At 43.3% G+C, this 27,720-nt stretch overlaps 1 protein-coding gene across 1 annotated transcript in view; it reads left to right on the top strand.

The window, feature by feature from the left end:
• Positions 1-3,510: 3,510 nt before the first annotated feature.
• The window catches only part of Lrp6 (low density lipoprotein receptor-related protein 6), a 74,245-nt gene continuing 50,035 nt past the window's right edge, over positions 3,511-27,720 (top strand). The window contains exons 1-4 of the mRNA XM_013025113.1: positions 3,511-3,917; positions 16,488-16,685; positions 22,036-22,232; positions 24,535-24,666. Of these exons, the coding sequence (XP_012880567.1) occupies positions 16,492-16,685; positions 22,036-22,232; positions 24,535-24,666 (523 nt within the window). The 5' untranslated portion in view covers positions 3,511-3,917; positions 16,488-16,491. The remainder of the gene's footprint in view (positions 3,918-16,487; positions 16,686-22,035; positions 22,233-24,534; positions 24,667-27,720) is intronic.

The raw sequence follows: 27,720 nt of genomic DNA, 5'->3' as shown, positions 1-27,720 counted from the left end.
CCTCAGCTCTTCAGCTCAAGGCTAGCGCTCTACCACTTGAGCCACAGCACCACTTCCAGCTTTTTTCTTTTTGCTTATGTGGTGCTGAGGAATCGAGCCCAGGGCTTCATGCATGCAAAGCAAGCTCTCTACCACTGAGCCACCTTCCCAGCCCGGGAATATTGACTTTCATTACTGCTCTGCACCATTATTTGGCTTGTACATGATATGATGTGTACTTAATAATTATGACTCATGGCAGTCATATTCCAAACTGTCTAGTTCCACATGTAAACTCCAGGAAGATAATGCTTGTTTAATATTCATGTCAGAGAACCCGGCACTGTGCTATGTACTTGAGAAGTTTAATAAGTATGTGTTTACTATAGTGTACTCTTGGCTATTGTATTTGACACAAGAGAGGTTAGCAGAGTCAACACTGGAGAGCCAGTGGATTGCTTAGGTTTGGGGAAATGTAAATCCAAACCTAGGCTGTGTCTGGATGCTCTGTTGTATTTCTTGGAGGAGAAGGGTGTGAGGGAAATGCTGTTTATTTTAACCCCAGATTAGAGTCCAGAGTTGAGTTGGTTCATTACTTGTGTTTGGAGAAGTTTCCCTTGCAGTAATGTGTTTTGAAGTAGGATTATATAAGCCCTAGAAGAGTTAATAGTCTCTCTTATTTCTAATAACCAACGTTTTCCAAAGTAGAGCACTTTTATTTTTGTGGTGGTCCTTTGGCTTGAACTTAGTGTTCTGATGATGACCCTGAGATTTTTTTTTTTTTTTTTTTTTTGCTCAATGCTGGTCTCTACCACTTGAGCTATACCTCCACTTCCAGCTTTTTGGTGGTTAATTGGAGATAAGTCTCATAGACTTTCCCTGTCTGTGCTGGCTCTGAACTGTGATCTTCAGATGTCAGCCTCTTGAGTAGCTGGGATAACAAGAATGGTTGATGGAAGTGGTTCTGATTTACATTCTCATCTTTCTTTGAGCATGTTGTCCTTAGTCAGTCTTGGACTCCCAGGAGTAAAATGTGATGCATTAGTTGTAGTGAGCTCATTTTCTTCACAGAAGAGTTGGAGCTTTAACATTCAGTGTGTGAGAGTTTCGAAGACTCTGTGTCCGGTTGTTTTGTTTAATCAGCAGTGAAAAGCCAGTGAGTTCTGTCAACATCCAGACCACATCTCTTTCCTGCTATCTATAAGGTGACAAGGTGTAATGAAAAAGGCTCAAGATTTCAGCCTAAAGTCTTGGGCCTTAGAGCTGAAACTTCATTACTTAAGTTTTGTGTTTCTGGTCTGGACAGTGTTTCCTTGTGCCTTTTTTTTTCTTCATGTATACATAGTAACATATCTCTCTATATAGTATATGTATGCATATATTTACATATAGCATAGTATATAGTATGTATGCAAAATGTGGGGAGGGATACATGTCTGACTTCTTTGCAGGTTATTAAGCATGTTAAATGAGGGAGCACATATGACTTTTTTTTTTGTTCTGGGGCCTGAACTCTGGGCCTGGGCGCTGTCCCTCAGCTCTTCAGCTCAAGGCGAGCGCTCTACCACTTGAGCTACAACGCCACTTCCATCAGTCCCTCTTTTAAAGATACTAAAATGTTTAAAACTTAAGTTACAAAATTGTGAAGAAAAATGCTCATACCTCCTAACATTTTGTCTTTTCAAAAGTAAGCCCTAATGGCTGGGAAAGTGGCTCAGAGGTAGAGTGCTTGCCTCGCATGCCTGAGGCCCTGGGTTCGATTCCTCAGCACCATGACTGATCAAAAAAAAAAAAAAGGGACTGGTTACTTTTCAATAGTATTTGGGCTGAGCTTTGGATAGTATAATTTTAGAGCTTAAGTATTTATGAAAGAAGATCATGTTGGAGAAATGGCGCTGTGGCTTAAGTGGTAGAGCACTAGCTTTGAGCGCCCAGGCCCAGAGTTCAAGTCCCACATCCGACAAAAAAAAAAAAGATTGCATCATAATTTTGGTGTTACTTTTTCTGCCTCATTTCTAGTCTTTATTCCAGATCGTTGCTACCCAATATTACCTTTAGCCACAGTTGTTTCTTTACATTGAAATGAACTAATATTTATGAAGTTAAAAGTGAACATCTTTTATGCAACTTTTGGGCAGGAAGGTGAGGGAGAAAATGGGACAAAGCAAAGGAAGGGATGACATTGTCCAAAAAGAAATGTATTTGCTACCTGTCTTATGAAATGGTAACCCCTCTGTACAAGACCTTAATAAAAAACAATAAAATTAGCCGGGCGCTGGTGGCTCACGCCTGTCATCCTAGCTACTCAGGAGGCTGAGATCTGAGGATCGCGGTTCAAAGCCAGCCCGGGCAGGAGAGACTGTGAGACTCCTTTCTCCAATAAACCACCAGAAAACCGGAAGTGGCGCTGTAGCTCAAGTGGTAGAGCGCTCGCCTTGAGCTGAAGAGCTAAGGGACAACGCCCAGGCCCAGAGTTCAAGCCCCACGACCGACAAAAAAAAAATAAAATTATATTAAAAAAAAGAATACCTTACTAGCTACGTTTTTATTTTTAAAGTCACAAAGACTTTTTTTTTGTCGGTCGTGGAGCTTGAACTCTAGGCCTACTCGCTGTCCCTCAGCTCTTCAGCTCAAGGCAAGCACTCTACTACTTGAGCCACAGCACCTTATGGACTTTCCTGTCCTGGCTGATTTTGAACTGTGATCGATCCTCAGATCTCAGCTTCCTGAATAGCTAGGATTACATACATGAGCCACCAGCGCCTGGCTCCACAAAGACTTTTTAATCTTCACAATAATAATCATTACTATCTTAATCTACTTTACTTATGAAGTGTATGACCGATAACAATAACTTTTTTTATTACAAATCTGGTGATATGTACTTTTCTTTCCTTTTGCTTAGTATCAGCTGTTCCCTCTTTCTCTCTCATTCCCTTCCTCCCATCACCGCCTTTCAGTTGCTTATTTTACTTTCATCAATGTCCAGTGCAGCTAATGGGCATTGGTTCACTGGCTACGTTTTAAGCACTTCATAAGCATGGTCCTTGCTACTCTGTGTACATCTCCCATCATTGGAAGTCCTGTAGGCCCCCACTACTCCAGAGTTTTTAACTGCTACCTGATGGTATGAAAGTAAATGTGAGAAGTTGAATGTGTCTTTAAAGGAAAAATAAAGAGGGGCTGGGCAGGTGGCTCAGTGGTAGAGTGCTTACCTTGCATGCCTGAGGCCCTGGGTTCGATTCCTCAGCACCACATAAGCAAAAAGAAAACCGAGGTGGCGCTGTGGCTCAAGTGGTAGAGTGCTAACCTTGAGCTGAAGAGCTGAGGGACAGCGCCCAGGCCCAGAGTTCAGGCCCCACGACCGGACTCCTTCACCCCAACCCCCCAAAAAAATAAAGAACATGGAATCTATGCTTCTTCAAATGCTAACAGCTTTAGCTTTCTCAGTTTAATGCTATTGTTACGTTTGATCTACAATCACCAGTGCTGATCCAAAGCCCAGTTTCTAAGATCCCATATGTTTCCTTCCTTTTTCTCCCAGCGGCCCCTTTGCTGCTGTACGCAAACAGACGGGACTTGCGGCTGGTTGATGCCACACATGGCAAGGAGAATGCCACGGTTGTAGTTGGAGGCCTGGAGGACGCTGCTGCGGTGGACTTTGTGTTTGGCCAGGGCTTGATCTACTGGAGTGACGTCAGTGAGGAATCCATCAAGCGAACAGAACTGAACAAAACCGAGAGTGTACAGAGCGTTGTTGTGTCTGGATTACTGTCTCCTGATGGGCTGGCATGTGATTGGCTTGGGGAAAAATTATACTGGACAGATTCAGAAACTAACCGGATTGAAGTTTCTAACTTGGATGGATCTTTACGAAAAGTTTTATTTTGGCAAGAGTTGGATCAACCTAGAGCTATTGCCTTAGATCCTTCAAGTGGGTAAGTTTCTGTGCAGTGCACAGAGGTCATGGTACCTCCTTTTTCTGGGTTCTCTCCACTGGGAACTCCCCCCTTCCCTTTCACCGTTATCAGGAAGGAATTTTAGATTCTTGGGGTTTGGGGTCTCTTTGCCAAGTAGAGCAAGTAGAGTTGTATATGGAAAGTTACATTTTGTTCTGCAGTACAGTATAGGTTTGTTTCTTCTTATAGCAGTTACACAATAGCCATGTTTATAGTTCTTGGTTTTCTTCATTTGTTTATTTTGTAATTGCAAGAGGATAATTACAAGGGAAAGAAGGAATGAAGAGCTAACAAGAGTAGTGTTTGGTTGTTTAAAATGAAATAAGAAACTTGATCGTTTAGCATTATTATGTTTAATTATTTTGTAATAGTAATGTCTTTTATATCAAATATTACTTTGATAGTGTTGTTTTGAAATGTTACCTGATATATCTGTTGGTAAGAAGCTAACTATTAAATAACGAATTCTTAGTTAACGACACCTTCTTTCTCCCTTTCCTGCCTTTCCTTTCCAGACTGGGGCTTGAACTCTGGGCTTTAGCTCTCGTCTGGCTTTTCACATAATATTTGCCCTCTGAGAGTCACATGTTCAGTTCTGGCTGGTCAGTTGGAGATAAAAGTTTTGACAGATTTGCCTGCCTATTCTGGCTTTGAACCAAGATCCTGAGATCTCAGCCTCCTGATTAGCTAAGATTATAGGTGTGTGAACACCTGTGCTTGGCAGAGGTCACTTTTTTTTTTTTTTGGCCAGTCCTGAGGTTTGAATTCTGGGCCTGGGCTCTGTTCCTGAACTCCTTTAGCTTAAGGCTAGCACTCTACCACTTGAGCTACAGGTCTGCTTCCAGCTTTTTTTGTGATTAATTGGAGATAAGAGTCTCGAGGAAGCCGAGCACCAATGGCTCACAGCTGTAATCCTAGCTACTCCAGAGGCTAAGGTCTGAGGATCACCGTTCAAAGCCAGTCGGGGCAGGAAAGTCCTTGAAACTCTTATCTCCAAATAACCACCAAAAAACCAGAAGTGGCGCTGTGGCTCAAGTGGTAGAGCACAAGCCTTGAGCTGAAGAGCTGAGGGCAGTGCTCAGGCCCAGAGTTCAAACCCCACGACCGACCAAAAAAAGAGTCTCATGGACTTTCTGCCCAGGCTGACTTTGAACCACAATCCTCAGATCTCAGCTTCCTGAATAGCTAGAATTACAGGCGTGAGTCACCAGTGCCTGGTGAGGTCATTTTTTAAAACTACCCTTTTGTAGCTAAAAGTTTTTGTGTCATATCAAATAAGTTAGAACCCTAACCTTCTGGGAGGGCAGTCTTGTGTTTACAAAACATTGGTGGTTTTTCCCTAGGCTCACTTCAGAGCCTAGGCCAAGACAATAACTTCTCTACCATTGAGTAAACTTTCTTTCTGCTTCTTGGATGTCTGTGTTTTGCACACAAGTCTTGGGTCTGACATTGTTCTTCTGTGTGCTACGTGAAGCCTTGTCTTTCCTGCCTCACCACTGGACCAGAAAGTCCCTCAGCTGCAGAGCCCTCTGCAGAGCTAGGGACACACCCAGTCCATCATGTTCTGCCTTTTACACTCCTGTTCATTTTCGGTCTCAGAAGAGTTCTTTTCTTTTCTGTACTAGTACCAGGGCCTTGCACGCTTGCTTGGCTTTCTTGCTTGTGGCTGTCCTTGTACCCCTTGAGCCATGCCTCCATTCTACCCTCTACTTTCTGGATGCCTCAGATCTACAGAACGAAAGTATTTTGTGTATATGTGCAAATCAAGTAAGAAGGCTAAGTTGTTCTTGGTGTTTCTAAAAGGGAGGTTTTCTGGTTATCTTGTTACCAAATTACCAGAAATTGGAATTTTACCTTTGATGTTCTGTCTGTCTATTTATTTATTTATTTTTCCTGTTTTTTTAAAAATTATTTTTTAAATTAAATAATTTTTTTTCTTCTGTCCTTGTTGGGGTACATGTATCTATTTGGTAAGGGGCATGGTTCAGTATTACCAATGTGCATATTAATAACTTAATTATAAATAGGATTGTATAAGTAGCTTCAAAAATTGTGAAGTGAGTTATTTAGATCATTTTGTTTTTATTGTTCAATTCTAAGTATTGTGTTAGTCACTTCTATGTATAATTATATCTTGTAAAGGAATTCATCCCTTCAGTCTTGTTTATTGAAACAGGACATTTCTGAATATTTTCAGTATGAGAAACCTGGACTCAGATTGAGTGGATATGCTAAATTAGGGACTTGTGTTTATTGTTTTATTCTTACCTAATCATAGAAATTATGTTTTGTGTTATAAAAATTTTTTTTTGGGTCCGGTCGTGGGGCCTGAACTCTGGGCCTAGGCGCTGTCCCTCACCTCTTCAGCTCAAGGCTAGCACTCTACCACTTGAGCCACAGCACCACTTCCAGCTTTTTTCTTTTTGCTTATGTGGTGCTGAGGAATCGAACCCAGGGCCTCGAGCATGCAAGGCAAGCGCTCTACCACTGAGCCACCTTCCCAGCCCTTGTGTTATAAAAATTTATATAGCATAAACATGTATAAAATTTATATAGAATAGGCTGGGCTCAGGTGGCTCACTCCTGTAATCCTAGCTACTCAGGAGGCTGAGATCTGAGGACAGCAGTTCAAAGTCAGTCAGGGCAGGAAAGATAGTAAGGCTCTTACTCCAATAAGCCACTCAGAAAACTGGAAGTGGTACTGTGGCTCAAGTGCTAGGGTGCTAGCCTTGAGCTGAAGAGCTGAGGGACAGTGCCCAGGCCCAGAGTTCAAGCCCAATGACAGACAAAAAAAAAAATTATATAGAATAAAACATGTATAAAGTGGTTCATTGTTAATCTGATTGTCAGTTTGAGGTATTTATTTTTTACTTTTCTACTATAACAGTTTTTGCAAAGTTAATGCTTACTTGCTTTATTTCCCTTGCAGTTGAAATGAAGCCTATCTTCTACCCTTCACTCCATTTAAAAATTATTTTCCAGAAAACATTACAGATGAATATTAGGCCAGACACAGCAATAAAATTACATTCATACAGACACTAGTGAACAGCTTATAACAAGCTGGTGTTGGTTTCCATAATTTTTGATGAATAGCAGATGTGCATACTATTGCAAAATGTAGCTATAACCACATAGATTTAATTCTTCAGTATAACCAAACATGCTTATCCTCTCAATTCAGAGCCAGAATTGACCCTGTTGAAGCCAAAATAAATTAGGGGCCAAGTAGACTACATAATTGGAAAGTTAGTAATGCCTGTTGATGAAGAGAGACTTCTGCTCTGTAAGTCTATAGTCTAGCTTTTGAGAAGCAAAGAGAGGTATTTGTCAGATACACTAACGGTGGTCTTAAAAATAATATTGCTGGGGCTGGGAATATAGCTCATTGGTAGAGTGTTCCCCTAGCATGCATGAAGCCCTGGGTTCAATTCCTCAGTACCACATAAACAGAAAAGTCTGGAAGTGGTCCTGTGGCTTGAGTGGTAGAGCACTAGCCTTAGCAAAAGCAGCTCAAGGACAGTGCTTAGGCCCTGAGTTCAAGTCCCAGGAATGGCAAGCAAAACGTTGCATGATAAAAAGCCTCACAGAATAGATTATTCAACTAGTTGAATTTTAACTTTAAGTATTTCTAAGTGACTGTAGATTCTTGGTGTGTGTGTGTGTGTGTGTGTGGTGTGTGTGTGTGTGTGTGTGTGTGTGTGTGTGTGTGTGCGCGTGTGTGGTGGTCATGGGGTTTGAACTCTTGGCTGAGAAACTAGTTGAATTTTAACTTTAAGTATTTCTAAGTGACTGTAGATTCTGTGTGTGTGTGTGTGTGTGTGTGTGTGTGTGTGTGTGTGTGTGTGTGTGTGATGGGGTTTGAACTCTTGGCTGAGACTTTCCTGCCTGGGCTGGCTTTGAACTGTGAACCTCAGATCTCAGCCTCCTGAGTAGCTAGGATTTATAGGCATGTGCCCTGCTTAAGTGACTAGGTTCTTTTGCAAGATTAAGTTACAAAAGAAAAAAATAAAACAGCCAATAGGGCACCAGTGGCTCACACTTGTAATCCTAGCTACTCAGGAGGCTGAGATGAAGGATTGCAGTTTGAAGCCAGCCCTGGCAGGAAATTTTTTTGTCACTTGTGGGACTTGAACTCAGGTCCTGGGCACTATCTCTGAGTTCTTTTGCTCAAGGCTAGTGCTGTGCCATGTGGAGCCACAGCGCCACTTCCAGCTTTTTCTGCTTATGTGGTACTGAGGAATCAAACCTGGGGCTTCATGAATGCTAGGTAAGCACTCTACCATTGAGCCACCTTCCCCGTCCCTCATGTTCTCTAGTTGGTAGTTTTTTTGATAGTACTGCTTTCTGTAGAAGTCCAGTTACCACATGAAACAGTAATACAAACCAGATAAAAAGTTACGCAGAATGGTTGGTAGGGGCACAGGCCAGTCTCAGTATTGGAGGGGAGACAAGGAGAGGAAGGTAGAAAGGTTGAGGACAGGGTCAACTCACATTTAGATTAGTATGGAAACAGTATATTTCATTTATGAACCTCAAAGTGATGAAAACCAAAGGTCTCTGCCAGGCACTAGGGGCTCATACCTGTCATCTCAGCTACTCCGGAGGCTGAGATCTGAGGATCACAGTTCAAAGCCAGCCAGGGGCAGGAAAGTCCAAGAGACTCTTATCTCCAATAAACTACTTAGAAAAATCAGAGGTGGAGCTGTGGCTCAAGTGTTAGAGCCCTAGCCTTGAGTACAAAGAGGCTCAGGGACCACTCCCAGGCCCTGAGTTCAAGCCCCAGGACCAGCAAAAGAAAAAAGGAAAAAAATAAATAAAAAAGGTCTCAGACCCAGAATTACTACACATTTTAACATTGAAATAGGAATAGTAGAAATATATATTACTGTTAATATTTTCTGTTTTTTATCTCAGAATAAGTTTTGTCAGATCGTCAGTATCAGGGGTTGGATCCACTGCACATATAGCTACCTCTGAGAGTATGGGAGATTCATATTGATGTGAACATGCAAATACCTCAATGTATTTTACAATATTTGTAATTTTATTTAGTTATTGTTAAGTGGATATGTGTATTCCTCCCTTATCCCTCATTTCCAAAGAGAAACACAGCCACAGAATTTCAGTGTAGCTAATATTTGTACCTAATTTTCAGTTAGACACTTTGTTTACGGCAAAGACTTCTTATGTAGTCATTTCCAAATCATTCTGGGAGGCTGAGAAGTAATGGACACACAGGAGTGTCTTGGAATGTTTGTGTCTGTTTTTTCCCCTTGGGAAATTAGAAAGGCTTAAGATGAAATAGAGAGGAATGTCTGAAGAGACTTAGAGCATCTTCGTGATTGTTAATGGCATGTGGATGGATCATGTCTGGGAGAATGGCTTAAATATTTTATTTTGGTATTGGACTATGTCATCTGTAATTTTGGGTTTAGAAAACAGAGTGGAATATGATGGAGACCTAATTGGTGGTTTTCTGAATTGATATAGGAGCGTTTTTGTCAAATGCTTTGTAGACACCTAGAAATATTCCCTACTGTGTTTCAGAGTTTCATATATGCCCTCTGTTCCTACTTGTCTCAGTATTACAATAGGTCTATAAGGAAAGATAATACTTTGATTTTATTCTGTTGTTGCAGTGGGAGTTTTGATTCAGGAGTTGTGGGGTAAAGGTTGGAATTTTGCTCTAGTTGTAGGTCTAAGGACCATACTTGGGAGTAACACAGTAGGTCTAACCATGGGCACGTAGATTTTTTGGTATAATGCCTGTTTAAATAGTAAATATTTTGGTAGTAAATACTGAAATAGCAGACCCCTCCCCTTTTCCTCACTTCCTCCCTCCTTTCCTTTTCCCTCTCCCTCTCCCTTCCCCCCCCTTCCTGGCTCTAGCTTGACTTTCTTGCTCATCATTAACCCTACACTTTGACCACATCCCCAGTCTGGAATTTTGCTGATTATTTTGGAGATAGAGTCTTACAAAATTTCCTGCCTGGTCTGGCTTTGAACTGCCATCCTCCAGGTTTTAGCTCCTGAGTAGCTAGGATTACAAATGTGAGCCACCTGTGCCTGGCTTCTTTTTTACTAGCATATAGCTGAAATCTTTGGCTTGATTTCAAGTCCCTGTAGCATTTTGTTCCTTACAAAGGCTCATAGTGCTTTCTGTAATTATATATATAGTCAAGGGTCATGAGAAAGGTATTGGTCCATGATTTTGTTGTTTCCCAAGCCTTAGCGTTTACTTGCACAAAATGTTCATGTGTCTGAAAAGCCTTCACTTTGCTGCTCTTTTCTTCCTATGGTGTATAGTTTCAGGTTGCAGATGGTTTCTTTTATGTTGTGCTACTATTCTCCCATTCATTAGCTCTCTCTGTTATTGAAGTACAGTAGTCTCGCCTTACTCCTGAGGTTTTGCTTTCTACTGTTTTGGTTAACTCATGACACCCATAGACTGGAAAATACTGAATGGAAAATTCATCTACTGAAAGTCTCTGAATGTATCTGCTGCAGACAAAGCCGGGCGGGGGGAGGGGTGGGGGGTTGTAGAGAGCTACTATAATCGGTGTTCTTACTAAATCTTTGTTTCTTGTACTTGGGTTTTGCTGGGTTTCTTCCTTCTGTAAGCTGAATTATTCACAGAACTGATAATTCAGTTCTAGAAAATTCTCTTCAAGTATTATCTTTGCTGCATTCTTCTGGAACTCTTGGCACCCCCTCCCCCATACTTAGGACCTGGGTACACTGTCCCTGAGCCATTTTTGTGCTCAAGGTTAGCGCTTTACCACTTGAGTCACAGCACCGCTTCCAGCTTTCTCTGAGTAGTTAATTGGAGTAAAAAATCTCATGGACTTTCCTGACGGCTGGCTTGGAGCCGAGATCCTCCGATCTCAGCCTCCTGAGTAGGATTTGCATCTTGAGTACGTTTCTTTGCTGTACAGTGTCATCTCTTCTTTGCTGTTCCTCAGTCTCCCTTCCCATCCCTGCCCATAAGTCACACAGTTGATTTTCTGCATTGTGTAGACTGATCAGCATAATCGTATTTGTTCACCCTTCCTCCCTCCCTCCCTTCCTTCCCGTGCCCCCCCCCCCCACCTTTTCTGGAACTCCTAACTAGACATTCATTTTTCTTTCGGTTGTGTTTTTGAAGTTTGAACTCAGGCCCTTGTACTTGCTAGGTAGTAGGAGTTCTACTACTGGAGCCATGATCTAGCCTTTGTGCTTTAGTTTTCATGTTATCTCGTTATTTTTCACTATGGATTTCCCCTTATCTAGCTGGGATTATAGGTGTGCATCATGAGGCCAAGCCCATTTGTTGAGATAGGAGTCTTAACTTTTTTTTTGGTCTGTTGTGGGGCCTGAATCTGGGCCTGGGCACTGTCCCTCAGCTCTTCAGTTTAAGGCCTAGTGCTCTACTACTTGAGCCACAGCGCCACTTCTGGATTTTTCTGCTTATGTGTTGCTGAGGAATCAAACCCAGGGCCTCATGCATTCAAGGTAAGCGCCCTACCACTAGCCACCTTCCCAGCCCACTTTTTTTTTGTTGTTGGTCTTGGGGCTTGAACTCTGGGTCTGGGCACTGTCCCTCAGCTCTTCAGCACAAGGCTGGTGCTCTACCACTTGAACCATAGCTTCTGGTTTTCTGGTAGTTCCTTAGAGATAAGAGTCTCATGGACTTTCCTGCCCGGGTTGGCTTTGAACTTTGATCATCAGACCTCAGCCTTCTGAGTAGCTGGGATGACAGGTGTGAGCCACCAGCGCCCGGCCAGGAGTCTTATTTTTGCCAGGATAGGTCTTGAACTCGGATCCTCAAGTACAATTCCTGGGTAGTTGGGACTCCAGGTGTGAGCCATGGCCTCTTTTTCTTAATTCTTACTTAACATGGCTTTTAACTTCCTTTTATGAATCTATTTCTTTTTTGAATTTAGCACTAAACAGATTAACCAAAATTATCCTTATGTAGTCTGTCTCGGTGTGTGTGTCTTCTTTGTAGTTTACTCAGAGAGTTCATATTGAGATTTCTGGCCACATGTTGATTCTTTCATCAAAGAGAATCCTAGGTTATAAGCTGATAAATGAAGTCACTGGGAATGGAGTGGCTTCCTTCATTGTACATTATCTCTCTGAATTTTTTCTTTCTTAAATTCTTTTTGTGCTCAATATCCACTTTAATGTTCTACAAGTGCTGACGTGTTTAAAATCGTGCTTTTATACTTTGCCTCACATTTTGCGTTTTCTCCTGTTGTTTTTCTTTCTTTCTTCTTTTTTTTCCTGGCTGGTCATGGGGCTTGAACTCTGGGCCTCGGCACTGTCCCTGAGCTCTTCAGCTCAAGGCTAGTGCTCTACCACTTGAGCCACAGCAACAATTCTGGTTTTCTTGTGGTTAATTGGAGATAAGAGTCTCATGGACTTTCCTGCTCTGGCTGGCTTTGAATTGCGATCCTCAGATCTCAGCCTCCTGAGTAGCTAGGATTACAGGTGTGAGCCACCAGCTCCTGGCTTTAGTTTAATTTTATACTTAGAGAAAGGTAAAAGAGCCGGGTGCCGGTAGCTCAAACCTGTAATCCTAGCTATTCAGGAGGCTGAGATCTGAGAATTGAGGTTCATAGCCAGCCTGGGCGGGAAAGTCTGTGAGACTATCGCCAATAAACCACTCAGAAAACTGGAAGTGGCGCTGTTGCTCAAGAGGTAGAGCGCTCACCTTGAGCTGAAGAGCTGAGGGACAGCGCCCAGGCCCAGAGTTCAAGCCCCACGCCCACCCCACCTTCCCCCCCCCAAAAAAAAAGGTAAAAGATAAGCAAAACAGAGGCCTACTTGCAGACTGACTAGTCATAGAACATTCCCTGTGCAGTTGGTTCCCCATGAGCTGAGTACTGCCTTTCTTGCCTCATAATTAATTTTTTAAAAGTTGTTTTGGTGTTGTGAAGTGGGGTGAGATTCCCCTCTATATAGTATGTTTTTAATTTAATTTGACAGACTTGGGCCAAGGAGACAGGATTAGAAATCCATTCCTGCTATTATCCTACTCCTATTATCTTTCTCAGCTGTTCCAAGTCTACTCTGTGGGTGTCACATGATGTCCTTTCCTCTTTCACATCTTTCCATTTTGGTAGGTTATTAGATATTACCCAAACATCACTCAGTTATGTAAATCTTTTTTTTTTTGGTCGGTCATGGGGCTTGAACTCTGGGCTTGGGTGCTGTCCCTGCACTCTTCAGCTCAAGGCAAGCATTCTACCACTTGAGCCACAGCCCCACTTCAGGTTTTCTGAGTGGTTTATTGGAGATAAGAGTCTCCCAGACTTTCCTGCCCGGGCTGGCTTTGAGCTGCGATCCTCAGATCTCAGCCTCCTGAGTAGCTAGGATTACAGGCATGAGCCACTGACGCCTGGCAGTTACATAAATCTTGCTTGTGGTTTCCTCTATCTAATGTTGGAAAAATGAATGAGATACAATAAAATTACAGAAGGAAAAACTTGTAAGCAAAATCAGCACAGCAAATAGTCTGTTGTTCCCTGATGTTTTAAAATACTAAGATCATAATTCAAATGTCTCAGTATTTGGCTCTTAAGTTTTGCAGATTACAACATCAAAGTGTAGCTATTTTAAGCAACTAGCCTAAAGTTAGGCAAAGAGCCATTCTTCCACGTATCAGGTATTTCCATTAATTATTTTGCACTGTCTTTATTTACTGGAGCTTAAAACTTAGTTGGAAGAATAGTAGACACAGTTCTTACAGGACAACCCCAAGTAAGCATAGAGGAAGTAGGATTGGGGTCTTGAGGTCCTGTTCCTGAATGAATGAATTAATCTTGAAGGTGAACTGGTTAGTAAAGAATGATTTTGAAGATTAGATGTAATGCCTTTGGAATGGAGAAAAAGGCATGAAGGCTTTGAAGAGAACAATGTATGTTAAGATAATTAAGTTGCATTTGAGCAGAGCTGTGCTTCAAGTGTTAGAGTACCAGCCTTGGAACAAAGAAGTTAAGGGACAGCACCCTGTCCCTGAGTTCAAGCCCAATACTGCTACCAAAAAAAAAAAAAAAAAAAAAGAGTTGCATTTGGAAGCCAGCAATTGATTTGGAGAATAGGATTCAAATGTGGTTGTGTGGGTTTGGGGTTGACTGTTTGGTAGTGGTCCTTAATATGTTGATCTACAGCTTAAATTTGCTTTGGATAGAAGAGAAGGAATTCCCACAGCTTTTAAATTAGATGGGATTCACATTCCACAAACCACAAAATTCATTTTTGATTTTTTTTTTTTTTTGATACCGGGTATGTCTGTTCTTGAGCTTGTGATTCTCCTGCCTTAGCCCCCTATCTTCTCATTTATTTGTGTCAGGCAAAGTGTGGTTCTTCAGATGGCATACTAATGTGTTCACCTTTGCAGCTGAAACTTCAGTCCCTTGTGTTACTGAGTCATGGGAAATGGGCAGGGCTGTGGCCCTTTAATAGCATTTAGCAATGTTAAATGTAGAAGACATTATTAGTCTTGCAGTTACGGCATGTGCTTCTTGGACTGGAAAACTTCAACGTGTTTTGACTCAACAGACTCTTAGCTACATTTATTTTATTTTTAATTTTTTTCTTCCTGTCCTGGGTGAACTCAGGGCCTAATCACTGTCTCTGAGCTTCTTTTGCTCAAGGCTGGCACTCTACCACTTGAGCCACAGCTCCATTTCCAGATTTTTCTGAGTAGTTTATTGGAGATAAAAGTCTTATGGAGTTTCCTGCCCAGGCTGGCTTTGAACTGTGATCCTCATATCTCTGCATAGCTAGGATTACTGGACTGAGCCACCAGTACCTGGCTCTTCGGTATACTTAAGTTCTTTTTTCTTTAAAGTCTTAAGTGATTATTCTCAAAATAATGCCTCAGATAGACCAGGTGCGATGGCTCATGCCTATAATCTCAGCTACTCAGGAGGAAGAGATCAGTTATAGAGTAGTTTGTTCCTGCATCACAGTATCTTCACTAATAGATATTCTCAAACACCTCAGGCTCCCAAATGTTTCCCCATTTTCCTTTGGATCTGTTAGGAGATTGAGGAATGTTTTGAAAATTGGCAGTTTCAAGTTTCTGGCCTATGTTCAGTGTAGCTTGCCAGTTTCTCTCTGGTGTCACTTGAGAAGGAGCAGCCTGTACACGCACATGAGCTTTCTGACCACCAAGGAACCACCAAGGGTGCATCTCCACTTAGCAGGCTTGCAGGCTGTCCCTTCTAGGACCTTCTGTCACATTCCTGGCCAACACACCATTCTGTTGTCTGCCCTAGCCAGCACTCCTGATGGTTTTGACGTTGGTAGGCATATGTTTTTCCACGGGCCTGCTTTTGCAGGGCAGAGCAGCCGCCATGTCTGCCCTGTATAGAACTTCTGGGCTTCAATTCTTGTTGATGTGGACGGGATGCTTAGATGCCAGTGTTTTTCATGAGATTTTGTAGATTATCTGGAGGAAATGTTTCTTCTAAAGGAAGTTTTTTTTAAAACAGACTGTCAGTTTAATCTTTTTTTGTGCTGGTACTTGGGCTTGAATTCAAGCCCTTGAGCTTGAACTATCAGTTGGCCTTTTGGCTCAAGTCTTGTATATTACCCTTGAGCGACAGCTCTACCTCTGGCTTTTTGGTGGTTAATTGGAGGTAAGGGTCTCATGGACTTTTACTGCCCGGGCTAGCTTGGAACTATAGTCCATAGATCTCAGTCTCCTGATTTGCTCAGATTACAGGTGTGAGCCAACAGTGCCTGGCTTTTTTTGGGGAGAGGGGTAGGGGTTGAGGGGAGTTCTCACTATATATAGCTCAGCCTAGTTTCTAACTTGAGTTCTAACCTAAGGTCCTTTGCCTTCCTTGTGCTGGGATTATGGGCATGTACCTCCATGTCTGGGATTTTTTCATTATTTTTAAAGGTGAAGACTTGCTTAACTTCTCCACAGAGCGATGTTGAAAGCCTTAGTCTTCTGTAGTCTTACCCTCCCTCCAGTCTTTCTCCTCACTGCAACCAGTCTCCTCCTCCCTGTGATCTGCCCTAAAACATGCCAGTCATTTCATCTCCAGCTTGCAAAAGTCTTCAAGTACTTTCATGTTGCTTTTAGAGTGCCCCCTAACCCCAATTCCAATACCGCCTGTCATGCTTTCCTGTGTATAAATCCCATCATTTTCCAGCTTGATGTTCTTGAGAGAACATTCATTAGCTAATAATGATAATTAGAAAATATTTTGTTGGCCAGGTGCTGGTGGCTCATGCCTGTAATCCTAGCTACTCAGGACGCTGAGATTTGAGGATCACGGTTCAAAGCCAGCCTGGGCAGGAAAGTCCAGGAGACTTTTATCTCCAATAAACCACTAGAAAACTGGAAGTGGCACTGTGGCTCAAGCGGTAGAGTGCTTGCCCTGAGCTGAAGAGCGTAAGGACAGTGCCCAAGCCCAGAGTTCAAGCCCCATGACCCACAAAAACAAGAAAAAAAGAAAAAGAAAATGTTTTGTTGTTACCTGCATATGTCCTGGTGTTAATAGTTGGTCTTTTTTTTTTTATATGTATATATATAATGATTTTTAGGTTCATGTACTGGACAGACTGGGGAGAAGTGCCAAAGATAGAGCGTGCTGGAATGGATGGTTCAAGTCGTCTCATTATCATAAACACGGACATTTACTGGCCAAATGGACTGACTTTGGATTATGAGGAAAGAAAGCTTTATTGGGCAGATGCAAAACTTAATTTCATTCATAAATCAAACCTGGATGGAACAAATCGGTAAGATACTATATAGATATTTTTCAGAATTTAAGAAAACTGTATTGATTCGACAGGCTCATCGAAGTATAACACCTGATTTTATTAGTGTACCTTTTGTAGGAAGGGGATTTCATTGTGACATATTCACACATGTAAACAGTGTATGCTAATCAACCTCCATCCCTGTTCCATTTCATTCCTTTCTTCCTTGCATGCCTGTCCTGAGGCTTGAATTCAGGGCCTGGGTGCTGTTTGAGCTGTTTCTTTTTTATTTTATTTTATTATTATTATTATTTTTTTTGTCGGTCGTGGGGCTTGAACTCTGGGCCTGGGCGCTGTCCCTCAGCTCTTCAGCTCAAGGCGAGCGCTCTACCACTTGAGCTACAGCGCCACTTCCGGTTTTCTGGTGGTTTATTGGAGATAGGAGTCTCACAGTCTCTCCTGCCCGGGCTGGCTTCCAACCTGCTCAAATAGAAGGTAGGACATTTTGTTTCTTTTTTATTTTATTTTATTTTTTATTTTTTTTTTTGTCGGTCGTGGGGCTTGAACTCTGGGCCTGGGCGCTGTCCCTCAGCTCTTCAGCTCAAGGCGAGCGCTCTACCACTTGAGCTACAGCGCCACTTCCGGTTTTCTGGTGGTTATTGGAGATAGGAGTCTCACAGTCTCTCCTGCCCGGGCTGGCTTTGAACCTCGATCCTCAGATCTCAGCCTCCTGAGTAGTTGGGATTACAGGCGTGAGCGACCAGCTTCTGTCTTTTCTATTTCTTCTTAAAACAATTTCCATAGGTTTTGTTGTTCATTTCCAAACAGACAAAGAAACTACATCAGTTGTCTCATCCTTATTCTCCCTCCTTGCTCTTGCTGGGCAGATAGATACTCTATTGCTTGAGCCCTCTCCAGTCCTTTTTGATCTAGATATTTTTGATAGGGGGGGTTGGTTGTTTTGTTTTTTTTTTGCTTTGGGGCTCTTTTTATGTGTATATGTTTGTTATTGTTTCCTGGTGATTTTACTCTTTCTCACAAAATGTGCTTTAGTAATTCCAGTAGTATTTTGTGTTTACTCAGTTCAGTCTTTCAGTTTTTGTGGGGGCTGCACCAGTGATATTGTTACCATTCGCTATAACCTTTTAGTATCAGCCTGTTTGAGCCTGTGTCAGAAGTGGTCTCTCCCTTTCCCTCCCCTGGCTTCCCTCTTCTCTCTTCTTCTTTCCTTCCCTCCATCTCCCTCTCTTGGGGCTACTTGGGGTTTGATCTCATGTTAGGCTGGCACTCTCCCTCCTGAGCAGCTTCTCCAGCCCTGCTTTTTGCTGGTTATTTTGGAGTTGGAGTCTGCTGAACTTTGCTGCCCAGACTTACTTGCACACTCAATCCCCTAGCTCTCAGCCTCCTGACTAGGTGTCTATGATTATAGGTATGAACCGTTGGTGTCCTGCTCAAGTTGTCTCTTTCAGTCAGGATATAGCAGGATTTTTGCTTTGTTAAATTTTATTTGATTGGACTGTTTGTTCTAATGTTATCAATGGTAAGATTGGGGTTCTAACTGGCATTTGACTTTTTTCTTGCTAAATCTGGTGTCATTTTGTTCCTCTGTCCTTTATTTTTGTATTTAGCCCCCTTTGTGTTGTTTTCTACTTGAATCATCTGAATTCCTTTTTTTTACCTCCTAAAAGTAAATTTTTGGATTTTTAGGTGATTATTTGTAGACGGCAATATGTATTTTGTTGCATTGCAATATTAACTTAATATTTTCCCCTTTTCCTTCTTTTCTGTGTTATTATTGTCCTGTGTATTACATTTCTGTTAAACCCATGTGGTGTTTTAATTGCTCTAGACAGTCTTAATGGATATTAACAGAAAATAACATATCCATAGAAGCTTTTGTGTCAAATTACATATTTTTTTCTGGCATTTTTTCTCAGTGCTTGTGTTTTTGAAGAAGTCATTATGATTTTGTGTGTGTGTGTGTGTTCGGTCGTGGGGCCTAAACTCTGGGCCTGGGCACTGTCCCTCAGCTCTTCAGCTCAAGGCTAGCGCTCTACCACTTGAGCCACAGCGCCACTTCCGGCCTTTTTCTTTTTGCTTATGTGGTGCTGAGGAATCGAACCCAGGGCCTCAGGCATGCAAGGCAAGTGCCCTACCACTGAGCCACCTTCCCAGCCCCATGGTGATTTTTTTCCATGTCTTTGCTGATATTTTATTGTGTTTGGTGAGATACTTTCTTTGTACACCTTAGTTGTTTTTTTTTTGGATCCAGTGATGGGGCCTGAACTCTGGGCCTGGGTGCTGTCCCTCAGTTCTTCAGCTCAAGGCTAGCGCTCTACCACTTGAGCCACAGCGCCATTTCCAGCTTTTTTCTTTTTGCTTATGTGGTGTTGAGGAATCGAACCCAGGGCCTCATGTGTGCAAGGCAAGCGCTCTACCACTGAGCCATCTTCCCAACCCCTGTACACCTTAGTTTTGATGCTGACTTTTTAGTGGAGTTTCTGTGTTACTGTCTTCCCTTTCTCCTCTTTTTTTCTCACTGTGTATTCCAGGCAGGCTGGACTCAAACTTGTGATCCTTCTACCAAAACCTCCTGAGTGCTGGGATTAAAAGTGAGGCCTACACACCTGGCTTGATGTGCTGTATCTGGAACTTGTAGGAAAAAGCAGAGTTCATCACATCATAATTTAGCTTAACAGAGCTCATGGCTCCGTTCAGAAAAGTAGCTGTACTTTTTTTTTTTTTTGTCAGTTGTGGGGTCTGAACTCTGGGCCTCGGTGCTGTCTCCCAGCTCTTCAGCTGTAGACCAGCAGTCTCCGACCTGAGCCTCAGCCCCACTTCTGGCTTTTTCTGCTTATGTGGTGCTGAGGAATCGAACCCAGGGCTTCATGCATGCAAGGCAAGCACTCTACCACTGAGCCACCTTCCCAGCCCGACAGCTGTACTTTCTTGGATTTTTCTGATTCTGTTTTCTTCTCTTCGTTTTTGTCCTACACATTGCCCCCATTGTTTCTTTTTTTGTTGGTCGTGGGGCTTGAACTCTGGGTCTGGGCGCTGTCCCTGCGCTCTTCAGTGGGCCACTGCACCATTTCCAGTCTTCTGGTGGTTCCTTGGAGATAAGAGTCTTCTGGACTTTCCTGCCTGGACTGGCTTTGAACCTTGACCTCCTGAGTAGCTAGGATTACAGGCGTGAGCCATCAGTGCCCGGCCCATTGTTTCTTTCGTATCTGTCACACTTACTTTTCCTTACTTTGAGGCTCTGTTTGGACGGGAGCCTGAGGGTGCTGGTTGACCCGCTGGTGGTTGGGGAAGGACTCTGGTCTCTTCAGTGGTAGCACAGGCTCAGCAAACCTCCGAGGTGTTTACTGTCTTAGATCGCTTTGCTGCGTCTTTCAGTGTGGTCTGTCTTGTGTGTTCTTCGCTGCTTAGATTTACCACATACCCCATTGTTTTTCCTAATTTCTTCTGCTGAGCTGGTGATACCAGTTGGGCTTTTTTTTAATCTGTTGGCAATTTTTATAGCTTCTAGTATCTTTGGTTTGTGCCTCTTCAAAAGCCTTGAATGTTGTTGAGGGGCTTTTAGTTCCCTCCCTCCCTCTCTCCCTCCCTGCACTCCCCCCCCCCTTCTCGCCCCTCCCCATCCTGGGGCTCAAACTCGAGGCTAAGGTCCTGTCCTTGAGATCCTTTTTACTCAAGGATAGTGCTCTACCACTTGAGCCACAGTACCACTGCCAGCTTTGCTCTACCACTTGAGCCACAGTACCACTGCCAGCTTTTTCTGTGATTAATTGGAGATAAGGAATTGCATGAACTTTGCTGCCATGCTGGCTTTGAACTGCTATATACTCATATCTCAGTCTCCTGAGTAGATAGGATTACAGGCGTGAGCCACTCGGCACCCAGCTGGGGTTTTTAGTTTCAATACCTAACTGTAACTGTGGAGATGTCCAAAAGCCTGAGCCACCACCTCTGATGTCATCTTTTTAGGTATTACAAGAATCTCACTGTGATGGGGAAATTCCCTTCCAAGGCTAGGTTCATGTGTCAGAATGCATGGCAGTAGTCACAGGGTGTGGTTATAGAATGATTTATTACACACACAGGTGGTCCTTCAGAGATGGGGCCGACTTGTTGGGAGGAGATCCAGAAACAGGAAGCAAGCAAGAGCATGTGTTTTGTAAAGGTCAGTTCAGCTGGTATAGAGTTTGGAAGAAGCACCTGCCGGGTCCATGAACCCTGCAGAGTTGGCCAGAGAGCCGTGTACTTGGGTCACACCGACAGTGGAGAGGTTTGTTAGTGAGTCAGAAGTTGCTAGCACTCAGAACATGACTGCTGTGGCAGACCACTAGAGCACTCGCCTTGTTTTCAGGAGATGTAGACATGGGTCCCGGGAGTGACTTGGTTAGACCTGCTTGGTAGTCCACAGAGACATAAGGCAGAGGTAACATATTCAAGTGGTAGAATGCCAGCCTTGAGCAAAAGCTCAGGGACAGAGCCTCAAGACAAACGGAAGCTTTCTGAAGACAAACCCCATCCTCCTTACCATGCGATTCTCTAATTTTTCTTTAGTAGAGTTATGTTCTCCCTGCCCTCTTTTTGGACTGAGCCACTGGAAAAGTTGAGTTTATGAAAATAGCAGAGCATTTATTTCCTTGGATAGTCTCAACTCAAAACATGATTTATTCACTTTTGCAGAACATTTGCTAGTTATAGTACTCCGTGACACAGTAAAGTCCTGTGCCTCGGATTCTTTACCTCTCCTTCTACATAGAATGAATTGTTTGGGAGAGATGCAGGTCTGCTTTGTCTCATGAATGTATTTTGCCAGTGGCAGGACTTTTGGCTGCCTGGATGTCATCTTAGATGATCATGAATTGGTCCTAGTTCTTCTTGGCTTCTTGGCATGTTACGTGTCTTTTCACCCAGTTTCCAAGACCAGGAGAAGTGACTGAAGACACAGGCTCAGGGTCTGTGTTCTTCCACATCGCCCAGGATGAACCTATTTAAGTCTTACTGCAACCCTGGCACTTTCCTGTTGGCTCACTTTCCTCCCGGGAAAGGATAGGAGAGGTAAGGGCAGAGCCAGTATCTGGCAGGGGCATTGAAGCAGTGCCAGTGCTCTGGCCTTCTCTCTCCTGTGACCTATAGTGAACTTGGGACCTGCTGCCAAATTAGGGGCCGTCCTGCAGGTCTGGGTTGGAGCTTTGAGACATCTTGAAAACATATTTGGACTTACCATGTGAATTATTCTTCCTCTGTGTGTGTGACCTAAAGGTATGTCTTCCTCAGTATTTGTATTTACTAGTATGCCCTGTGGCCATTGTAAGCGATGACATGGTAGAAGAAAGTTGGAGGTAAGTTGTAAGTTTTCCTTTTCTGTTGACAGGCAGGCAGTGGTTAAAGGTTCCCTTCCACACCCTTTTGCCTTGACGTTATTTGAGGACACATTGTACTGGACTGACTGGAATACACACTCTATTTTGGCTTGCAACAAGAATACTGGCGAGGGTCTGCGTGAAATCCATTCTAACATCTTCTCTCCCATGGATATACATGCCTTCAGCCAGCAGAGGCAGCCAAAGGGTAAGCAATCCTGATTTCTACATTGCAAGGGGGAGCACTGTGGCAGTCTGAAATCTGGCTTTAGTGAGCTCAGCAGTAGAGGAAGAAGGGCATATCTGAAGAGTACGAGGGAATACAGGAAGAAAAGCACAGAAACAAGATTCAGGCCTGGCGCCAGTGGCTCATGCCTGTGATCCTAACTACTCAGGAGGCTGAAATCTGAGGATCGCAGTTCAAAGCCAGCCTGGGCAGGAAAGTCCCTGAGACTCTGATCTCTAATAAACCACCAGAAAACTGGAAGTGGAGCTGTGGCTCACATGGTAGAGCACTCACCTTGAGTGAAAGAGTTCAGGGACAACGCCCAGACCCAGAGTTCAAGACCCATGACCAACCCCCCCAAAAAAGAAAATTCAGGTTCTTAACAGTACTCCAGCCCTGTCCTTACACCACACCTCATCCTCTGTCTGGGATATGGTTGGTAAAGGAACTCATTTGCTAGTCAGGACCCAAAGATACACATTCAGGGGTCATTTCTACAGTTCATTATATACACACAGTTCTTACTTGCACACTGCATGTGTGTGCTTAACTAGACTTTTTCTTTTTTGGATGAAAACTTGAATGTAACTTCCTAAGCTTGATGATTAAATATTGGCTTAAACATTTCTGTACATACCTCTCTCTCTCCTGTCTTCTGTCTTCTCCTCCCTTCTTCCCTCAGCCCTCTTCCCTCCTCTCCACTTGTTCTTCTTTTCCCTCCTCTTCTTTTCCCCTCCCCCTACTTCTCTCTCCCCCTTTTTTCCCCTCCTCCCCTTCCCCTCTTCCCCCATCCTTTCCCTTTCCCTTCCTCCTCCCCTCTTCCCACTCCTCCCTCTTCCTACTTCTCTCTCCCTTCTTTTTTTCTTTCTCTCCCCCTTCCTCTCTGTCTCCCTCCCTCCCGTCCTCCTTCCCTTCCTCTTCTCCCTTTTCAGTTTTGCTTCTATTTTTGGTTACCCTTGACAATTGTTTGCTGACAATGATCTCTTATAAGGGAGGAATGAAGCAAAGTTTAAAAGGAATAGGAGAATGTTAAGTGTTTGGCACTTGTGTGTAAATAACTGTCTGGCTGTGTCTGAGCAGACTTCAGATTTATGTTTCAAAGCCCAAAGTGAAAAGTTTTGGAATCATGTGTTGCTTGGTATTAGTTCTTTCCATTTAGGGGGGACATAATCAAATATTGGAGTCTGATGGTCACAAACTCATAAAAACATTTTAAAATTACTCTCTGGTACAAAAGGAAATGTTTACTCATGAACTTCTTAACTCGCATGGTCAAACCTCAGGCAAAACTCTCTCCCCCTCCCCTTTGAAAAAGGTACAGTTGATCCTTTGAGAGTTTGCGCGGATCTTTCTTTTCTCATGTTTCACGGTCTGCAGCTTCTGCTGATTTTCTATATTATTATTTGAATACATCCATACCAGTTGTTTCCACAGATGTGCTAGTTTTCATGAGTGAATGAATGAGATAGGTCTCACTCTTGTAGTCCAGGTTGGCCTCAGACTTACTCTTTTGCCTCAATTTCACAGGTACCAAGATGCAGGTATGGGCCACTAGGCCTGACTTTGTTTAGTTTTTCCTCTTTTTTTGCGGGGGTGGGGAAATCGTCCTGGGGCTTGAACTCAAGGGCACTATCCTTGAGCTGTTTTTGTTTCTTTGCTCAAGGTTGGCACTCTACTTCCTGAGTAACTAGAATTTCAGGTGTGAGCTGCTAGTGTCTAACTAGTTTCTTTCTTTTCTTTTTGTCGGTTGTGGGGTTTGAATTTGGCTTGGGTGCTGTCCCTGTGCTCTTCAGCTCAAGGCCAGTGCACTACTGCTTGAGCCACAGCACCACCTGTTTTCTAGTGGTTTATTAGAGATAAGAATCTTCTGGACCTTCTTGCCCGGGCTGGCTTTGAACCGAGATCCTCAAGTCTCAGCTTCCTGAGTAACTAGGATTATAGGTGTGAGCCACCAGTGCCCAGCTACTAGTTTCTTTTTTAACCCATTCTCCTCCCGCTTCCTAGGGGCTAATTTCCATTGTTTTAAAAATGGTTTTACTATTAACTTTAGCTTGTAAACTCTCAGGGCAAGGCTTTGTGCTTTACTTCTTATTTATTCCCTTTGGTAACAAGTAAATGCTCACTAATTCTGTTCCTTGTGGCAGGGTCGGTAGGTGGGTGACATTTGGTACTAATTTTGGTTTATCACAGTTGCCATGTTGTGGCTGTTAACGTTTGTGTATGTAGAGTGAGGAAAGGTTGTCCACCATCATTGGTAGTAATCAATGTTATTTATGTTTGACAGCTACAAATCCATGTGGAGTTGATAATGGTGGTTGTTCCCACTTGTGTTTGATGTCTCCACTCAAGCCTTTTTATCAGTGTGCTTGCCCAACCGGGGTCAGACTTCTGGAGAATGGGAAAACCTGCAAAGATGGTAAGCTGACGTCATCCAAGAAAAAAACAGTCTGCCATAGCAGTTGAGGTTTTTTATGACTTATTTTTCTTCTCTGTAAAAGTATAAGCTCTATAGATCACAGTGCTTTGGGAAGTTAGTCAAGTTAGTCACTGCCAAATGATTATGGGAACTGGGGTGTCTTGTATCTCATGGCATCTTCCTTCCCTTCCTCCCTCTTCCTGGGACTTGAACTCAAGGCCTGGACACTGTCCCTGACTTTTTGTATTCAGGGCTAATGCTCTACCACTTGAGCCACAGCTCCACTCTGACTCACACCTGTCATCCCAGTGACTCAGGAGGCTGAGATCTGAGGATCATGGTTCAAAGCCAGCCCGGTCAGGAAAAGCCATGAAACTATTTCCAATGAACCACCAGAAAAACAGGAAGTGGCGCTGTAGCTCAAGTGGTAGAGCACCATCCTTGAGCTGAAGAGCTGAAGGGACAGCACCCAGGCCCAGAGTTCAAACTCCATAACTAAAAACAAAAAAGAACAACATGGAATAGATAGTGATTGAACAAGAGTTTGATTGCGTGCGTGCGTGTGTGTGCGTGTGTGTGTGCGTGCGCGCGCGTGTGCGTGTGCTTGAACTCAAGACCTAGGCAGTGTCTCTTAGCATTTTCTGCTCAGCCTGGCGTGTTACCACTTGAGCCATAGCGCTACTTCTGTGATTATCTTTTCTTTTTCTTTCTTTTATTTTTTTATGCCATTCTTGGCAGTAGAACTCAAGGCCTAGATGCTATCCCTGAGCTTTTGTGCTCAAGGCTAATATTCTGCTTCTGAACTACAGTTCCATACTTCAGCTTTCTCTGGATGGTAATTGGAGATAAGATTCTTACAGACTTTCTTCCTTGGGCTGTAATTGTAATCTTCAGATCTCAGCCTCTTGAGTAGCTAGGATTACAAGTGAGAGCACTGGTGCCTGGCTCTTTGTTTGCCTTTAATGCTAAGATAAGTGCTTTTGTGTGTGTGTGTGTGGGGGGGTTGATCGTGGGGTTTGAACTCAGGGCTTGGGTACTGTCCCTGCACTCTTCAGCTCAAGGTGAGCCGCTTGAGACACAGTGCCACTTCCAGTTTTCTAATGGTTTATTGGAGATAAGAGTCTCACACCTTTCCTGCCCAGGCTGGCTTTTGAACTGTGATCCTCAGATCTCAGCCTCCAGAGTAGCTAGGATTACAGGTGTGAGCCACCCGCTCCCGGCTAAGATAAGTGCTTTCCAAAGGAAGAACAATTCTAGATTGGACTTTTTTTTTTTTTTTTTTGGTTAGTCATAGGGCTTCAGCTCAGGGCCTGGGTGCTGTTCTTAAGCATTTTTCACTCAAGACTGGCGCTCTACCACGTTGAGCCACAGCTCTACTTCTGGTTTTCCAGTGGTTCATTAGAGAGAAGAGTATCACAGACTTTTCTGCCTCGGCTGGCTTTGAACTACAATCCTCTGATCTCAAGGAGTCCAGGTATAAGCCCCCTGGCATCCAGATAGGACTCTTTAGAGTAGGTTCTTTTCCTGCTTGACAGCACAGGTTACTACTTCTGCTTCTTTTTAATTCCCTATGGGGAGAGAGTATTGGGAGAAGTAGCTGATATGGACATTTCAGGGACTTCTTTTAGGAAGAGTACAATTCTCTTCTTTTCCCTCTTAATGAGAATTGCTCTCCATTCTTCCAGGCGGATCACTATGCCTTTTCCAGCAACCAGAAAAATCTGCTAAAGAAGCCATTCTGTGTAGCTGTGTCTTTTTTTTTTTTTAAATCGAAAAGCAGAAGGCTTTATTTCAGTGTGCCGGAGAGTTCCTGGCAGGGAGGTCAGGGAGTCAGAGATGGAGTTGAGTTCGTGTTCTGGATGTTCGTTATGGCTTGGCAGTGATAAATTACCTTATAGTCAAAGGTGAAGCTGGCTGACTCCTGTCAGATGGTTTCCATGGCAAACAATAATTTGGTTTCAGTTTAAACAAAAGGTTTTTGTTACATTGCTTTTTTGTTTAAAAATGTAGCCTGATTTTAAAACAGAAAATTTATTTTAGCAATAGAAGTTTGTTTTCTCTCAGGGCTGTGCAAATGTACAAGTTGAACCGGTTTTAAATTTCAGGTGTACATTTGGCAGGTGGTAGTCTTAAATCCCAGTCTCTGGACCACTGTGCTCAAGTGGACAGCTCTGACTCCTCTGTGCTCAGCGTGGGCACTGCCCTGTCAGCATCATTCCTACCTGGGGCCTGTGTCTCATTTGGGGCTGCCTTCCTCCTGTCTCTGGTTCACTTTGCCTCAGTGTGAGAGTCAGACAGCTGCTGTTGAGAGGCATCACTGCCGCCCCACCCCAGCGCGGGGAGACTATAAGTCCAGATTGATGCTTGAAGTTTATATACCAGTGTTTTCTTTTGCACACATCTTTTTGGCTAGAAGGTTTATTTTCCCCCACGGTCCCTTGTCAATATACTTTTTTTTTTTTGGCCCTGGGGCTTGAACTCTGGGCCTGGGTGCTATTCCTCAGCTCTTCAGCTTAAGGCTGGCACCCTACCACTTGAGCCACAGTGCTACTTCCAGCTTCTGCTTATGTGGTGCTGAGGAATCAAACCCAGTGCATGTAAGGCAAGCATTCTACCATTGAGCCACCTTCCCACCCCCAGGTGAGCAGTTGTTTTGGATACCCTGCTCTTCCTCTTGAGCACTATGGTCGGTTGACCAGGCTCCCTCCCTCTGGTGGGGCTGTTGTTTTCTTTACAGTTGCCTTTGTGCTCATGTCTATCCTGTACTGCCCAGAATGTAAGACAGCTTACTGAAGTGTAATTTATATACTGTAAAATTCTTTCTTGTCAGACATATGCTTAGTTATTTTCAATGTGTGCAGAGTTGTGCAACCATCACCATAAATCCAGTTTTATTCCCACTAACCACAAAGATTCTTGTCATAGATTTTTTTTTTTTTAGCCTTAAAAAATCCTTCTTGAGGGGCTGGGAAGGTGGCTCAGTGGTAGAGTGCTTGCCTTGCATGCTCGAGGCCCTGGGTTCGATTCCTCAGCACCACATAAGCAAAAAGAAAA

The sequence above is a fragment of the Dipodomys ordii genome, unplaced genomic scaffold (assembly GCF_000151885.1).
Source record: "Dipodomys ordii isolate 6190 unplaced genomic scaffold, Dord_2.0 Scaffold81, whole genome shotgun sequence".
NCBI classification, from domain to species: domain Eukaryota; kingdom Metazoa; phylum Chordata; class Mammalia; order Rodentia; family Heteromyidae; genus Dipodomys; species Dipodomys ordii.
This window is presented reverse-complemented; position numbering and strand designations above follow the sequence as displayed.